The 19,374-nt window shown below is 32.3% G+C and overlaps 1 protein-coding gene across 1 annotated transcript; it reads right to left on the bottom strand.

Annotated features, from left to right (window-relative positions):
* Positions 1-8,194: 8,194 nt before the first annotated feature.
* On the bottom strand, positions 8,195-16,622 carry LOC104896824 (F-box protein SKIP28). Its single transcript, XM_010683617.4, has 2 exons — positions 16,213-16,622; positions 8,195-9,005 (listed from the first exon to the last, which is right to left on the bottom strand). The coding sequence occupies exons 1-2, from the start codon at positions 16,513-16,515 to the stop codon at positions 8,433-8,435; spliced, it is 876 nt and encodes a 291-aa protein (XP_010681919.2). The 5' UTR covers positions 16,516-16,622; the 3' UTR covers positions 8,195-8,432.
* Positions 16,623-19,374: the final 2,752 nt, after the last annotated feature.

Raw genomic sequence — 19,374 nt, 5'->3', positions numbered from 1 at the left:
TTTTAGGTGTTGGAAGTTAGTGCCTTCAAACGATTCTCATCAAATAACAGATTTAATTTTCAGCACACAAACTAACTTCCAAGAGCATTATGGAATCATATAATTTCACAATATTTACGTCCATAATATAAATCATTTGTAACAAAGTCAAATAAAGTTAACAACTTAATTTTGATTAACCTCCTAATCAATTCTCTATAAGTTATTAAACATAATATTTGTGATAATAAAAATAATAAACCTAAGAGAAAATAACAAATCTAAATTATAATGTAAAATAAAACAAAAATAAATAAACCTAATAACATGAAATAAAATAAATAAATCTAATAACACACAAAATAAAAGAAACTAAATAAATTAAAGATAATCATTTGTCATCATCAAAATAGTGAAACAACACAGTTTTTAGTTGCATATAGGTACGTATATATTTAAGTCTCATTTTCATGAAGTGTTTAGTGCATCGTAGATCTAATTGCATGATGTAAGCATTCTTTTGAACCATTATGTTATTTCGAGATACTTTTTACTCTATTATGTGATTTTCAGGTTATTGAGGCCGATTGTGACTACGACAAGCTAATATGGTTTGAATATGGTCTAGTTGGCGGTTTTCGGATGCAAGAAGATGAGTTTGAGTGCTTTGGAATTGAAGGAAGGATGATATTGAAGAATATTATCTTTGTGAGACCAAGCAAAATTCCACTTTCCCATGCACCAAGGCGCACGCCCAAGTGGATGGCCGCTTGCCCGCGCGGATTTGTGAACGACAACTACAAAGTCTTTTGTCTCGTGTGCACACCCAAGCAGAATCTTGCTTGCCCATGCACCAAGGCGCACGCCCAAGGGAGATTCTGCTTGCCCGTGCACTATTGTAAACCAAAACACTAAAAACACTATGTTTCGCGTGCACGCCCAAGCAGGATTCTGCTTGCCCGTGCACTATGCTGCACGCCTGTGCAGTTTCCTGGTTACCCGTGCACGCTGCTACTTGTCAGAATTTTGCAACTTAATTATTTCCTTTCTTTAGTTTATGTAAGTGATATTAGGTTTTATTAAACGTACTTTTGAGGAGTTTTGTATTATTAGAAAATAGAGTATTACTTTTTAGAGACATTTTGAGGGTAAACTCCATTATTGAACCTTGAATTCTACAAGTTTGATCGATTCAAGTAAAGACTAAGTTTTTCTAATTTCCTCTATTCCTTTATTAATATTATATCTTTTAATTTATTTATTAATTGCTTTGTTATTTTCATTATGAGTGAGTAGTTTTATAATCTAGGGTTAAGTTGAACCCTAACAATGATTAATGCATGAATCCCTCCCATAATCCCAATTAGATGTGATTAATTTCCTTGCTTGATTGAATTGTGCTTACTTTCATAATCATACTAGGGATAGGTCATTTTGAATCTAGATGGATTTGTTGATTAAATCAAGAGTATGCATATGTCTATAGGAATAAGTAGGTAGGATTACTAGGAATTTATTTGCAATATGGGAAAAAGAAGCTCTCATCTCATCCCCTATAATTCAATCGCCTAACAGGAATATCCCTTTTGAGATTATGTGCGATGCTTATGACTATGCAGTGCGGGCAGTCCTGGGTCAGAGGCAGGATGGCAAGCTTCATGCCATCTACTATACAAGCACGACTCTTAAAGCCCAGATAAACTATGCGACAACTGAGAAGGAATTGTTAGCAGTGGTATATGCGATGGAGAAGTTTCGATCTTATCTAGTGGGGTCGAAGGTGATGTGTAAGACCCAATCCAGTTCTGAAGTCAGGAACAAGAGAACAATCCGATGGTTGGATAGGTTTGCTTATGACTAAGATTCAACACTATCTCTCATAAAGCATTTGGAAGGACAAAGCGTGAACCCCCCCGGTGACCTCACACATAGAACATGTGTTAAGGCGGCAAGGTATATTGTACTTCTAGTGGCTTATACAATGGCCATGCAAAACTGTAATGTCATTATAATGCATAAAAAGAGTATGAATAGCATTTTTTGATTTTCACGCACTCATTTAAAAAATTAATTTTAAAATATCCTCCCTAGTGAAGTCACAAAATTGTAGGCGTGTTTTATTTCGTTTACGCGGGATGAGCGCGTATTAGATTTGACTGCGCCACTGTAAAGGTTTTTGTATTGAAAACGTTTCAAAATCGCCAACAAGTCTTTAAAGAAAGACTCATAAACCTAGTTGGATATGAAAAACCATAGGGACAAATTAGGGACTTATCCAATGGAGATTTCCCCGTCTAGACTCCATAGATGGTCAAAATGAACCAAATATTGAATTCGGGGGTGATGGTAAAAACATGTTGAGGAACCAATAATTGCCCATCGCTGACCTCTACTGAATATCAACTCATGTCAATGTTTATGCCAAAGAACAACCAAATAATATTTTTATGCATCCTAAAAATAATTAGTCTAGATTGGTTCTGAAAACACATAAAAAGACTATTGCTTAGTGGTATGCTATTATGCAATCAATATACAAGGAATCTAGCAGGTTCTCCAAATTAATCTAATTAATGTTAGAACAGTTATTTAGGTCTTTTATTAGCAACAAATAGCATGTGGGTGACAAAAGCAATAAAGGGAGGACAATCATATAATATGCAGTGAATAATCAAGCAATCATGTAATAACATATAAAAATAGATAAATAAAAGGATTAGAATATACAGTAGAACAATTTCATATTAAAGATCTACATTATAAAAGAAAACAGTTAGTAACCTTGATAAAAAATAGGAATTCATTATGGACCCTCCGGATTATACCGTGGCTTGGGTCTGCGAGATTATTAACCTTCAGAACAAGCAATAATCGTGAAGCTTGAAAATCTGAATGTATATGTATGTAGATTGAATATGTTGTATTTAAAAGTGTGACTTTTGCAGGGAAGTTTTTTAGTTCATAGAAGGGTTCGTAAGATATTCGTTGAGTGTTCAAAGTGTGTTAATGACAAAAACCACTTCTTAAATCTGTATGGAAATCAGGCCTATTTATAGGGAAAACGACGCTACGCATCATGCACTAGTTGCGTCTGGCATAGGCACTGACGTGTCAAGCTCATGACGCGGCATTCCCAGTAGAAAGCATAAACGTGGAACACGTTTTTAAAAATATAAGGAAAAAAAGTCGTGTCTCACGCAGAGAAGTGCAATTAACGTAGGACTCTATGTGAGTCCAAAATCCACGTGTCAAGTGCAGATTGGTGCACCTAGCAGATGTGGACAAAGTTGCGCTTGACGCATAAACGTGTGCTAGGTGCAAGCTGGGGTACTGGGCGCACTAGCCTGGCTCTTGACGTGCCTTTTCCAACTTTTCTAAAAACATGTTTTAAAATATTTTCTTTTATCCTTTAATTCCGTAAATCTTATTTTAGGGGATAAAAATCAGATCTTAACTAAAAAAATTTCTTTCAAAAATATTTATTTATTAAAATAAAATAATTAATTGGTCTTTTCAAAGACTTGAAGTCAAAATGCAATTAATTATCATGAATAATTAATTGGGCTTTAAAATAGGACTTTCACACTTTTCGAAATAGTTTTGAATGGCTTTTCAGACTACTCTGCTCTTAGGTTGGACCAATTAAGAGCACGGTATGTTTCACCATCAAACCCTTAAATGGGAAGACATGATTATGTGTCTACAGTAACACGCCACACGTGATGTGTCATTTCATCACTCAAGTCGGTCCAACAACATTAGAAAAACGCTACTCGACAAGACCGCATCCTAAATGCCTAAATAAATAATGAAACTAATATAACTTTAAAATAATTAACTAAGAATTCAAAATAAATATATATAAATATATCACAATGTAAAATAAATATATCACAATATATAAAAATATATACACATTTTCAAGACATGTTCCAAAATAATCTAAATAATAAATAATTTAAATTTAACGTAAAAGTATTATTTAAAGACAAATGAACTTGAAAACAACTATTACAACATAAACATAAACTATAAAAGAAATATAAAAAATATTTAAATATATTAACCAATAATATGACTTTAAAAATAAGAAACCAAGGTACTTTTATACGGTTTAAAATAAAATCTCACGTGAAAAAAATATAATTAAATCATAAACATAAATAAATTAATAACAAAGGATCACAAAAAACGGTAAAATAGATTAAGAATACATAACAACATTATATTCATCAAATTGACCAAATAGTTGATGGAATCACCCATCATAACTTTAAATATGATGATATTAGATTTAATATTAAAATGTATCAGTATAAACTTATCAAATTGATAATAAAGTCAAGGAATCCACCATGATAACTCTTATCGATTCCGACGATAAGCTAAGTAATAAAAATAAGTATAGATTTGTAAGTATATACGAAACTTATCGAATTGACATTCAAGTCAAAAAATCACCCATTATGACTTATATCAACTCAAGTAAGTCAAGTAAATTTAAAATAATAAAACACATGATTAATATTTAATAAATACAATAATTTCAAATGCTAAGTAAAAACAAACTTTTATATAAGTATTTAAAGTACACCAAATATTATAAATAAAGTAATACGCGGATTTACTAAATGTAAATCGATTCCTAAATATAAAACTCCAAAACTAATTAGAAATAATTTACATAATGAAAAACAAAGGGTAAAATAACCTTAAAACTTTAAATAATAACAATATAATGATTTTATATTGTTATTATTTAAAGTTTAACTAGAAAGATTAGTTTACGAAAAAGTACACTAGAAAACTCTATCGCGTTTTCTAAGGTGTTGGAAAAATGGCCCATAAATGATTTAATTTGGCTTAAATTTGTAACTGTCATGAAATAATTATCGTGTAGATACCAGACAATATCATTAATGTGGTGATAGATCAAATTAGAAATATTGCAATTTAGTAATTTTATTAGATTCCGGTTATGGCACCACAATGTATTTAGTAAGGTATGCTCATAAGGTTTATCACAAAGTCTTAAAAAAGAAGGTCTCGCGTTAGTCTTAACGTGAGACCTGACCAACCCAAGAGATATACTTCCTCTGTTTCTTAATAACTGCAACATAGAGAAAGTGGGGGAATACCAAAGAATGTAGAGAGAGAAAGTTGGGACCACAATAAAGTAGAGTAATTCAAGTGATGAAACAAAAAAGTTGTGGTCCCCTCTTGCTTTTTGGTGGCATATTTGTAATAATATTGAACTTTTTTTACCATTTTGAGCTTGGTTGCACTTATTGTGACTATTCCAAATAAGGAAAATGTTGCACTTATTAAGAAACGGAGGTAGTATATTTTTAGAAAATGGACCGCGTCTCACAAATTCTCATTATAATATTTTGGGGAGTTGGTTAATATTTTTGGCGAATTAGTTAAGTATTTTAGCACAATAGTTTAGAGATGATAATCTTTATATAGACTTCCATTGTTTTTTAGTTAAAATATTCAATACATTTGTTAGTGTTGTTCTATAATTAGTTCGATGAATTGAGAATTATTTTGGTTTCTAATATAAAAGAAAAAACAACTTTTTTACAAATCTAAAATGTCAAATACAAAAGACAACCTGAAAAAATAACTTAAAACAACCTAGCATTTGGACTAATTATTGTATCAGTTTCAGTTTGGTTCTTGAAATTTATTTCTTAGCCTTCTCAAAATGACTTTTCTTTCTTGCACTTCCTCTCTTTGTTTTGAACCATACAGGTATAAAATAACCAATGTAGTTGTACTTGATGAGCATCGTTCTTCTACTATTGGTTTTGTAGTTAGGACTTCGTTTATAATTGCAGTAGTATTTTTGTTGACTTCTTGGAGTGTCGTTCTTGCATCTTCATTATCTTGACTTTTGATAATGAGCTTGTAGAACTAATTTTCTCGTGGTTTCATATCGCCATGAGGTTACATTAGTTTATCTATTCATATCTCTTTTCCACACTTTCCTCTTTACATATCTAATCCATCTTTTGCACATATACTTATGTAGTATTTTGTGATTGAACGCATGTGCATGATTCTCAAGGCATGAAAATACCACTATCCTAGCAGCATAACTATTACTTCATATTATTGAACTATCAAAATAAATTACTAAGTAATAACATTTAGGTATTAGTTATGTTTTTCAAATACAAAGTTAAAACTTTAATTTCAAATGCAAAAGTTAAATTTTCGGTACCAAAAGTGATCTGATATGTTTCTTCAAAGTTTTTGCAAGTGCAAGTTATCATCTAACAATGGGCACTATATATTATCCTTTGTGATGAATATGTGTCAAATTCTTCTTTCATTTCAAACATGATAAACATCTTATCAGGTGAAAAAACAAAGTAAGTGTTTATGGCCATTGTCATTGCAAACTCGTGCTCAAATATTTTACTTACATCCAAATTAAACATTCAATGCAGGTTGTATGCAGATAATGGAGGAGGAAAACAATACAAGTTTTAGGGCGTCTCGATGGATTAGAGAAGAAAGAGAGAATGTTTATGTGTGACACTGAAGTTATGGTTAATAATATGCATTATAATTTGAAATATATAATATAACTAATATACTCCATCATTTAACTAATATACTTCAATGCTTAACTTTTTTTTTTTTGAGGGGTACTTCAATGCTTAACTAATTCATCTAGAAGCAATTTAAGGCTAGCATAACTAATAGGTGCAAGATCTTAACTAATTCTAGTACTGGTTTGATGCACGTGCGTGATGGCAGCATGACATTAGCGGTCTCACGTTAGTACTAATGTGACACCGTCTCTCCAAAAAATGGACTCAAGGTCTATTTTGATATAATGGGTAATTAAGAGAGAGTAATTGAGAGTTAAATCTTCACTTTCAACCGTTATAATTTTTGGGTCTTTATAATATCCCATATTTGAAAACTCAAAAGTGAATCCCCAAAATTCAGAAAATACTACATTGACTGGAAACTCATAACAAAGCTTTTTGAATTAGGAGAGAAGTAGTAGTGGTTAAATTTCCCTCATAGCTCCACGAAAATGTGATGTAAGATTTCATGTAATTCAAATTTCATGGATTTACATACTTCATTGATTTATATGGGTTTATATATTTTTATGGTTAGTAATTTGCTTCATGAGAGTGCAACTTATAAAGAAGTGATTTAGTAGTATCTGTGTGTTTGTTTGATTGATCCTCCTAGGCTCTTTATACATAATTCGAACTTAACATAGAATCTGGCCGTTTTTCGTTATATTATACTTCCTTGGTCATATCCTATTTTGTAGGGATTCTTAGTTATCTTATTGACCAAGTCTAATCTTAGGTGTTGTTTGGTCGACGCTTATCAATTGTAGTTATCAAATTATTTGTGCAAAAATAACCCTAGCCGTTTTCTTTCCTCTCTTTCTTTCTTTCTTTCCTTCTTCAAGATAAATTATCTTCGGGATGCCATGTATACTCTTTTCCATATATTAATCTCCTTTTTCTCTTTTATTTTCAGTTTTTAGTTTTTTTTCTTAGTCTATTCAATAAATTAGTCTCTATTTATGATAACTTGTCTCAATTCTATGTGATAGCTTTTGTCTCTTATTTGGGTTAGTTTGTCCCCCTTTTTTGGTATCTAGACTCCCCATATTTTATCATGGTAGTTTTATTTGTTAATTAGGGGATTTTGTGTGTTTCGGTATAGTTCCAAGATCATGAATCTTACGTTGAAAGTTGTTTTGTTGATTGGAAGTTGTGCGAGGTTGCAACAAATGTCAGTTCTTTGTATACAATCAGTTGAATTAAATCCGGTTCTATTCAAAACAATATTAGATCGATGGACCCTCTCGCATAATGTTGTACCAAACAACAATGGAAAAGGAGAGAGTTTTCTTTAGTGTTAGATTTACTCAACGGTCAATGTTTTATGGTATTAGAATTATGTTTATTTCAAGATATATATTTGTTAGTTTTTGATGTCTTCTCTATTATAGATGTTTTATGACTTCAATAATCATTAAATGACTTTTCACTATAAAAAAAAGGTGTTGTTCGATCGACATAAAAATACATGGGAAGTGGGACTTTCTAGGAAGTAAAATAAGGTGCGTTTGTTTGGCTGACAAAAATATAGGAATTTGCACTTCCTAAAAAGTCATACTTTTTACAGAATGGAGGAAGAAGTGGACCTAGATAAGTGAAACTTCCCATAAGCCACCAAACAACTTTTGCCACTTCCTAAGAATCAGAACTTCGAGGAAAAACAATTTTCTAGGAAATAGTATTTCCTACATTCAACAAAACAATTTACTATATGTTTACGAGCTTTGTTCAAGCCATGGAGTGTGTGGATTCTAAAAGTGTTTAGCCAAGGTACATGTTCAATATAGAGCCTAAACAAGCATGGGGGCAGTACAAAAGGAGATATGTACTTGTCTCTTTTACAAACTAGTTTTCTTCCCAATTGTTTGTGCTCGATTTTGTCTGGCAAATCCAACATATGAATTCTTGTGAACCAAGATGATCAAAACCTTGCTCACCGGCATGTCGGGGACAAAATGGCTTGTTACAATGATTACATTTCGGAAGGCAAAGCCAGCAGTTCAGACACACAATATCATTACATATAGTTTCTCCAAATTCATCCTCGTCTTGTTTAGAAATACATCTACCACAAACTTCGCACCTTGGAATGCATTGGAAGCACCCTTTACAAACATTCTCCTTAGGGCAATGGAAGACTAACTTCACCTCCTTGCATTTGGGACAAATCTCTACGTCGATAGCTCGAGCATCCTCATCTAGGCTGCGAAAAGAGGAAGATGAGTACATGTGATAAAATCTGGGCTTCGCTTTTGTAGTGTCAAAGATATTGGACTGGAGTATTAGAAAGTCTTCTTTGTTGATGTTGTATATGCCATTGATCTTTAGACTAGAGAAGGTAGATGATGTTGCAGCCAATGTTTTCACCACTTCCCCGATTCCTTCAGGGGTTAAGCCGGTACAACCGGGGACATAGAGCTAAAGTAAAAGACGTAAACAAAAAAAAGATATTATATGAAAGTAGAAAGAATAATCCGCTTTAGCTAGGGTTACACTACGTGCTTGTTTGGTTGACATTGTTTAATATAAGAAGTTAGAATTCTTAGGAATTGGAATTTTTCGATATTGTTTGGTTGACAAATTCATGAGAAGTAGAAATTCCTAAGGAGTTCCACTTCCACTTCCCACAAAATGGAGGAAATTACTTACCTAGGGGGACCTAGGTAAGTGGAAATTCCCATAGGAGTTTTCATTTCCCATGAATCACGAAACAACATTTAAAAAATCCTAGGAAATACAATTACATGAGAAAATAAACTTCTAAGGAATTAATACCTCGTACATTTAACCAAACAAGCACTACAAGGGGAAATTAATCGAAAATTTGATAAATCCACGTAGCATAATTCAAATGTCTTTTACCCAACACGACCCTAAAACATGGATTACCCAAAGTCGTCTGAGACGCCAACAAAAGGCAACAATTCATAAGCAACATGACTTGGTCTGAAACGGACCCGATCCTACTCACAAACTCTACTTGGCTAATAGCAAGTGGTCCTTGGTTCATATAAGCTCCAACAAAAACATATCGGGTGAGTTCACAGGCAACGATTCTAAGCAACATGATTTAGTCCAAAACAGACCCTTATCCTACTAAAAAACTCAAGCTTGGCTAATAACAAGTGATCCTTATATCAGATAAGTTCAAACAAAAACACACCGGGTGAGTTCATAGGCTAGTGGAAAACAATTTTTGGAGAGGTCTGTGAGAACTCAAAGATGTACGTAGATATAAGCAATGTGTGGGTTGGTTTATGTGAGTATATTGTGGGAAAACAAATGAGTATCAGTTAGTTAGGTGACTTGGGATCAGAGTCACTTGCGGGGGTGGGGGGGTTGATGGACTTAGTCCAAGTTATAAGAGAACTTGTGTAATGTGGTTGCTTGAGATTAAATTGGTAAAGTTCCATATTATCTATGACTCTTCTCTAACAAAATGGATTGTTAACTCCTTTTCTCCTATTGATAAGTAATATAATTTTTTGGTGGTTTTCCCCCTTAAGAAGGAATTTCACGCTTTTCCACCATTTTATAAAAGGAAATTCCTAAGTTACTCCTAAGGTTTGACGTAATTTTAAAATTACCCCTCTCATTTGAGAAATTACTCAGATACCCTTAATTGATTTTTTTTTTCTGAAAATACTCGTACATACTATTGAAAGAACACTAACACTATTGGGTTTTCCTCTCTCTTTCTCTTGAATTCTCTATCTCTCCTTCCATCTTTCTTCATTGATGACATGCTAAACCTCCAAGCTTTCTCTCTCCCCCAGCCTCCATATATTTCTCGCTCCTCCCTATCTTTATCTTCATATTCCATTATCATGGTTATCCCGCATACATCCTCACCAAACCCTCCAACATTAAACCCATAAAAATCGAACCTTCTCCACTCTTTCTCCTTCGCCCCATTTCATCACTACTCACGACATTCAAAAGCCGCCAAACATTATCCTTCACCCTGAAAGAAGAACAGTGTCACTTGACAATATCTAGAAAGAGGTTGAGAAAGAGAAGCTCAAGGGGAGAGAAGAAAAGCAAAATATGAAAATAGGGAGGACAAACCAAAACGAACTAAGGACAATATTCAGTAATATATATATAAGAACAAGGTTGGCGGGGGAAAGATGAAGATGAAGATAGGGAGAAGAGAGAAAGGCATGGATGTGGATAAGAGACAACGCTTGGATGTTTAGAATATCATTAATGGATGAAGGTCGGAGGCGAAAGAGAAAAACCTTAAGGTGTTCGTGTTCTGTCAATAGTAAAGGTATATTGAGTAAAAAAATCAAACCTCAAGGTTATATGAAGAATTTCACAAACAAGAAGGATAATTTGATAATTATATCAAACATAAGGGGTACATAATAAGGAATATTCCTTTTTATAAAAGTTAGATTTACCCAAGGAGAGTGCTTATCAAGCAAGTCGTTCACAATCCTTATGATATCGAGTCGACTTCGAGTCAAGCTATATATTTCTTGTCAGGCTTGAAATTCTCTAGCTCGACTCGTTAAAGTACCGAGTCAAGTTTGAGTTGCTCGCGACAAGATTTACTTGATTAGTTCCCTTGATTTATTTGGAATAAATCTTATCTATTATTAATCTATTATCTTATGTATTTAATGTAAAATTCTTAATTTTGATAGTAATTTTAAGTAACTTATAGAAAATCAGTTTAGTAACTATCCTTATAATAGTTGAGATCTGAAAAATTTTAGTATGTATAATGATTGAAAATTTATCGAGTAACTCAACAATTTTTCGACTTGAGTTTAGGAAACTATCAACTTGTTAATGTATCAAGTTGAGTTCGAGCCCGATTCGAGTATTGATCAAGTTTTGACCGCGTCAAATTCGAGTTGTTCAAGAGCTGCTCATGAACTCAATTAGCACCCGTAGGCGAGATACATGATAGATAAGCATACCATCTATATAATCCTCAGATTTCACATTAAATAATAAGACGAGGAAGGTACTCTTGAGTAAAAACTATATACTTACTCAGTTACTCTATTGTTTTTATGTTGCAACAATGGATTTGGACACAATTTCAAAGGAAATAGCATAAAGGTAGTCCTTTAATTAACCAGATTAGGAGAAAAATAAATCCTTAATAAAGTAAAAGCAATTTTATAAGACAAAGTGAGTAATTAATGATGGTTTACTAAAATAAAGGAAGGAAAATATTGTCAACAAAAAAAATTTTAACCAAAAATGAAATTATTACAATAGATGTAAAACTACCTAAAATGGTAATTGTTGCGATCTCTATTACATAAGGGAAGGGGGGAGCAACGGTGTCCTCTTTTGAACTGACTATTTTGCCCCCCTTGCCTTACGTAATAGAAATATTGTCTATTGATATTTCATGATTTCATTTCATCCCCTGTTGTATTTCCTCTAAAAAGTTGACCAATTATATAATAGAGATATTCAAAGGAATAATATCTTCCAATGATATTCCTCTTTCTCATCGTCATAGTGGCCAAGAATACCTAAGGTGAATAACCACTTTGATTACTTTCCTTATCCTGTTCAATTGCTTCATTTGAATCACCTGATAGGATAATCAAATACAATTTCATTACGTCTAATAATCTAATGAGGACCTTTAGATTGTAGTTGGTTTCCAGCAAACCCCTACAACCATCTCAAATTTTTAAAATATATTTATCTTCCTAAGGGGGAGCAAAAGGAATTTCAATATCAAAATGAGAGTCAAACAAAGCCACCGAAAATTGATTTCAACAATCACTCAGAATTCACTTATATGAGTAAACTTTTACAAATCACTCATATATAGAATTGAGAAAATCACATGGTAAAAATCACACAAATCACACAAATGATCAGGAAACTAATTTACAAAAACTAAAAATTAACTTACAAACTAAAACTAATATACTAGGACGTCAATACATATAAAAACATTCACAAAATTCACTTACAAATCATTGTTCTCAATAACCATTCACAATTACATACTTACAAAAATTACCTATAAACACAAATCTGAGAAAAATATAAGATTTTGACAGTGATATCACACATTCGTCCATCGGCGAATTGGGAACTTTCAAACAGGTACATAATTCTTTTAATGTTCAAAGTTATTTCACATTAGTCGACTGTTATGTAGTTGAAAAAATGGAGATAACTAGACTTAAATTTGATTCATTTTCATATAAAATATGAAAAAAAAGATGTGTATGAAATTTGATTCATTTATGACACTGATGAAAAAGTACAAATTTAGTTCTTTTTAAAAAATTCCAATATAAATTTTTGCCCAAAACTTTTGCAAAATATCCATGTTCAGAAATAAATTTTGAAAAATAAAACAATATCAAACCTTTTTGCGAACAACTTTTGCAAAAAACCATTTTCAGAAAAAAAAAATTACATTAATTTGCGAAATCAGATTGTGTATGAATAATTTAAAATTTCATTTCATCTATAATTGAAACTCAAAGTGTTAAAATTTAGAAAAGGAGAAAAATAAAAAATGACCATTTCATGCGAAATCAAATTGTGTATGAAAAACTTAAAATTTCATTTTAAATATAATTGAAACTCAAAGTGTTAAAATTAGAAAAGGAGAAAAATTAAAATGACCATTTCATGCAAAATTAAATGTGTATGAAAATTTTAAAATTTCATTTTAAATATAATTGAAACTCAAAGTGTGAACATTTAGAAAAGGAGAAAAATTAATATGATAAAAAAATTTAAATATCAATTTGTGAAATCAGAATTCAGAAGTTAGACAAGGAAAAAAAACTTAAATTGTCTTATACTTTTCGGTTAGTATTTTGGGATCATAGAGAAATTACTGAAATCCGTATCAAAAACTATTATAAATTACAAAAATGAATAAAACCAAAAAAAAGAACATGACGATATTTAGTAAAGAACGTCATACTGATTATAAAAGAACATGCGCATATAAGACTTGAGAAACAAAAAACTATTCAAAATCTCAAAAATGAATAACAACATAAAAAGAACATGAAAGAATCTTATTCACAAAATGAAGGTGAACTTAAATACTAACTTGCAATTTTCAGTTTGTTTACTACTTAGTATTAGGCATAAAAATATCATCGCACGCATCGCGTGCACAAAAGGCTAGTAGAAAAAGAACTAAGGAAGTAGTATTTTACAATTAGCACAACACCTTAATTAAGCCGTAAAAGAAGTACTATTCTTAATCTCATATTAAGGTTACTAGATTAGGGGACAACAAAAAAACAACAATGCCAATGAAAGTTTTCCATATGTAAATTGTACGTACAATGTAAAAGAGGCCACTTATAGTCAGAGGGGTAGATCAGAGTGTTTAAGGAGCCCAAAATTATAAAGGCCCAAAATATATTATTTTGAAAAGTTTACTTCATAGTTGAAGAAATCACCTTTGTTTCCAACCCTTATTAAATTTGTCAATGATTTATCTTTAAATTTTTAACTTTCCATCTTTAGAACTCTAACCTTCCATTTTTATTTTCTATAAATTAGGGCCCAATTTTCATGTTAGAACCGGAGCCTCAAAATCTTCAGGATCGCCTTGCGCATAGCTAAACATCCTGAAACTTATACATTCTCTTCTCTCTCTTTTCCTGAATTCGTGCTATTCTCCAAAGTCTACGTTGCTAATGGTGGTAGTTTAGACTGTTGTGTTAACTTTTGGGAGCTCTACGGCCAGATCGATTACCATTATTGTCGGCCGTAATTGTTTTCAAGTCAGTGGTCTCTAACCACGGCACATCCTTGAAATCATTGTCCCTCTACCATTGCGATTATCAGTTTCTAAAATAAAGAATACAATTATTCAAGATATAAGAGATCTTTTATTGGTCTCGACAATGAGCCGGATGGAAAATAGTTAGACAAAAAGCTTGTACTAGTACGTCAGTTTAGAGGAAATCTTTTCACACAAAAAATGTTTTTACTTATTTTGTTTACATGTTATATTGAGAAAGTGAGGGATTGTAAGAAAGATAGAGAGATAAAGTAAGGATCACTACTTTTTGAATAAAAATTAGTATTTGAGCTTGAGGGTTTCTCCAAGTTGGTATTGTGTTTCCGATTTGATATACATTTTTTTCACCTCCATTAAAATATATTAAGGAAAAGGTACAAATATAATAATGTGAACATTTAAAGTATGATTAAACGTTGGTTGAGATGATAATTGTATCCTGTATAATAACAGGAGGTCACGAGTTCAAATCTTGTTGCAAGCTAATTTTTACTTTTGTTAATTGATTTGTTAATTGAGTGACATGATTCATGTACATATAAGATAATTCTAATGGAATAACACAAGTGTCACGTGGCATGTATATATTATTACTCACGCTTTTTTTAATATATTTATACTAGTTTTTATATGCACGCGATGCGTGCGAAGATACATAGAAAATTAATTTCTTTTAGAAGATGAAGAAAATTAGATTAATTATTAATTATTACTAATAAATTAGGAATATTTGAATTGTTGATGGTTTTCTTTTTGTAATATTTTTTTTATTTTTTAAATTAATTAGGTAGTTTTATTTTTTATTTTTTCATTAAAGTAAGTAGTTAGAATAGGGATGTTATGAGGTTAAAATGGGATTTCTAATATTTTGGTGTCCTACCCTCTTCCCATATAGAACTAGCCTTCATAAGCACGCGATGCGTTCGTTAATATCAAAATTTGTTATTCTATTAGATACTCCATTCGTACTTTATTTATGATTAAACTTAAATGTGAAAAATTCAACAGTTAGATGAATTTAGATATATTAATTCGCTAATGTAAAAAAATAAAAAGGTTGTGAGTGATTGTTAACATTAATTTTTTGTGAATGAATATTGAACATAAAAAACAAAAATAATGAGTTGGTTTAACTGAATTAAAGAATATCAAAGGTAGTGAATGTTCAGACTTTTCATGTGCACGTTATGTATGCCATCTTTTTTTATAAGGTATAAATATTTTTTCCATTTAATTTTGATTGAAGTATTTGATGCATATACCATTTTAAACTTGTTTTAAATGGCAAGTTGGAATGAGAATTTTTAAATGATTTGTTTTTGTAATTTTTTTCTTTCCATTAATTAGATCATGAAGGGTATTTTAGTCACTCCAAAAGAGGACACCACACCTCCTCTCTTGGCTTATATAATAGAGATAGATTCATTTATTAAGAAAAAAATATAGATATTAAAAAAAAAAAGGTAGGACACAATCAACTTTTTTATAATTTTTTAAGATATTTATGGTAAAAAACGATTCATTTATAGTATCTATTATGATATTTTTATTTTTATCTATAAAATATAACTAATGAAGTACTCCATCTGTTTCAAATTATAAGGCATTTTAGCTAAAAAAAAATTATTTCAAAATATAAGGCGTTTTACATTACCAATGTAAAATTAAATGCAATTTTTTACAATCAAGATAAGATTATAGTTTATTTTCTATTATCAATATAACATTTAATGTCAATTTTTATTACCTATGCAAATCTAACCTAAATTAACTAAATTCTTAATATGCGGAAAAGTAGTTTATATGCCTTATAATTTGAAACGGAGGGAGTATATGATTGCCAAGTTAAGACTAAAGTACCTTATTAAGAAGCGGATTTGCATTAACCACCCTCAATAGCCCTTCATCAGTAATCTTAACACAGTCTAGCAAAGCCAAAGTTCCCAGCCTACCACTAGCTTTTGAGGCAAGTTTTATCAAAATTTGATCGGTTAAGCGCAGACTTAGTGGTCTTTCGACCACTAAATTGAGCCATATCAACACATCATCGCTGATAGCATCTCTAAATGACTTGCAAACTTGGCTCGTTACCAGAAGCTGCTGTAATGGAAGATACGCCAACACAAAGAATAGTGCTTGATTTGGAGACCCAGTTGCCTCCATTTCTGTAGTCTTATCCTATGCTAAGGATTGCTTTAATGTGAATATGATAGGGAAGAGAAAAGAATTGGGGTTTTTTTTGTGTGGGGTGGGGGTGGGGGGTTGTTTTGGTGTTACGGAAAAAAAAAAAAAAAAAAAAAGTGATTTATCCCACATAAATTGCTTGCGGTTGGGTGATGAATCTGATGATTTATATGGCTCGGAAAAAAGTAGTCCCATTAAAGATAATTCTAGCAAAGCATTTTTTAAAATTCTTTATTTTGGTTTGTTGGCTAACCCTACATTGCGATTAGGAGGTTTGCGGCTTTGCGTAAGCCAATACTCTTCTCTACAAATTTAACTAAAAAATTGGAAAAAAAAAATTACGTTGAATCAATGCTGTTAGTTTAGGATTAAAAATGTTGTATATTTAATATTACTCCATTAGTTTTCTTTTAGGATTTGTTTGTTAAATACCGTCTTATAAAGCATAAAATTTATGAAAAATCATCTTATATAATTCTTTTTGCGAAAAATAAACCTAAATTTTTTTTTGTGGGAACAAACTTTATACTTAACTCTGATTATTGATCCAAGTTTCCGGCATTCACCACCATGTAATGTGCAAGGCAAATGCCTTATTAAACCCAACAAAATCCATGACTTAGTGAATCTTGGAATCTTTGACCAATGATCGAAATAAGACATAAGGTTTGTTCTCATAAGAAAAAAAAAATTTAAGGTTTATTTTCGCTAAAAAAATTATATAAGGTGTTCACAAATTTCATGTTTTATAAGATAGTTTTTATCAAAAGGTTCTTTCTTTTAATTGTTACACTTTCTTTGGGGGGAGAACCAAATAAATAATAGTATAAGCACAAGGAAGAAGTACAAAATGAAAATGTTTGATTTTGGGAAATGTAAATGATGCAATATATACTACGGCAGTGACAAAAGTTATAGATTAATAGAGTGGGAGGTGAAATATAAAAGGTAGAATAATGGAAAAGGTTGATATTGATAGTTTACCTTATTTTATTTTATTTTGGTGTTTGCACCCGGTTCAGAGGTCAAGTTCGGGGTGGTTAGGTTCCATTCCTCTCCCAAGGGTGTTGCGGGGATTCGAACACGGATTCGTCCTACCAAAGCCAGTCCCCATCACCACTGGACCAACACTTACTTGGTTGTTGGTTTACCTTATAAAGAAAGAGGAAGAAAGAGGAATGTAACAATTAAAAAATGGACTAAAGAGGATAATGTAATAATTAAAAAAACGAAAGGAGTGTTTATGCCAAATTCTGATCACGCAGAACTTAGCTGAGGATCTACAACTAATGCAAATGCAGCTAGAAATGATAAGAGAAACTAGCTACGAAATTAAAGAAGACGCAAAGAAGAGACAAGGACACCAAGAAATGGTGACGCGGAAAACCCCAAGAAAAGGGTAAAAACCGCAGGTGGAATTGAGTCCACCAATCCACTATATGAGAAGATTACAACTTACAGCTAGCAGCTAGCAGCTTGTACTAGATACACTTATGAATATTGTAAATGTAGAAGAGAAAGTATGAAAGTAAGAGCAATGTAAAGATTTATGCTACCCGGATTGTTTTCCCTTCTATTTATACTAATACATTTTTATAACGTTATTCTCTACATTTGAACGTTGCCTAACAAACTTCCTAAGAAGATGCCACAACTCCTAGAATCAAGGGAGATCTTCCCCTCTGCTTGTTTAACCACTTCTTCCTATTTCTTTGGCGCAACGTCTTCATTTGACTTGGTCTTGGTCAGCATCCAATGCTCTTCCAACTGGGTTATTCTACATTCTTCGTATATGCTTGTTGTAGCTGCTACCTGATGCTCCCTGGCTGTAACAAGCACTTTACCTGCAAGTTCCAGCTTAGGAAAATTTTAGGACATAACAATTGCCCCTAACTTGTGATGTCAACCTAGGCGCAACTAAGTTAAAATCGCAAGTTACCAGTCAAAACAAAACAATTGTTAGCAAAAAGATTATCTCAAGACTAGGATAAACTTGTACTCTCTTAGAAGATTTTTTTATCTTTTTCTCCGAAAAATTAAAACGTTTGAAGATAAACTTTTACTTCAGAGATAAACTCTTTAACCACTTAAAAAGATAACTTTCTTGGGAAAAGATAGAATTATCAGATAATTGATTACTTATCAGCAGCTAAAAGATAACTTTTCGTCAAACAATAAATATTTATCCGTTAGCTTAGAATATCGTTGAGCTCTTAGTATTTAAGAGCCCCTTTGCCTCTCCCTGAGATCCTTCCTCATCTTAAGCTTTTGCGAACTTCCTCTTTTCAGGTAAATTCTCTCTTCCTCCTTTCGTTTGCTTCCTCAGGAATTTTTAGATTTTTTCTTTCTCTCTAATGGGTAGAGCAATAGATGATGTTGCTTCGTCTGTCACTGAGCGAGACATAGAAGTGCTCAAAGTGCTGGGGAATTTCCCTGAAAACGCTCAGATCATCCTCCCCACTCCCACATGCAGGCCTGAAACCTGCCCGGAGGATTACATCTGCTACTATGAGCATCCTTTCTACCTAGGGTATAGCTACGAAATTTCCCCCCTTACTAGGTCGTTTATGGAGGTCCTTCACCTATCCCCTGGCCAGCTGATGCCAGCTTTTTGGAAAACCTGCTCGACTCTAGAGACCTTGACTAAAACTTGGCACAACCCCTTCTCTTTAAACGAACTCTTAACTGCCTACAGGGTCAGAAAGTCAGGCAAGGGTTTTATAACTTTTAGGGCTAAGGCTCCCTTCCCCCCATTGATAGAAGGTACAATCGCATCTGTATCCATATGGAAGACTAGGTATTTCTTCGTAGTGAAAGATTCGCTGGGCGAAGCTGGGA

This window comes from Beta vulgaris, chromosome 6 (assembly GCF_026745355.1).
Source record: "Beta vulgaris subsp. vulgaris cultivar EL10 chromosome 6, EL10.2, whole genome shotgun sequence".
NCBI classification, from domain to species: Eukaryota; Viridiplantae; Streptophyta; class Magnoliopsida; order Caryophyllales; family Amaranthaceae; genus Beta; species Beta vulgaris.
Note: the sequence above shows the minus strand (reverse complement) of the source record. Positions and strands in the feature narration are given on the sequence as shown.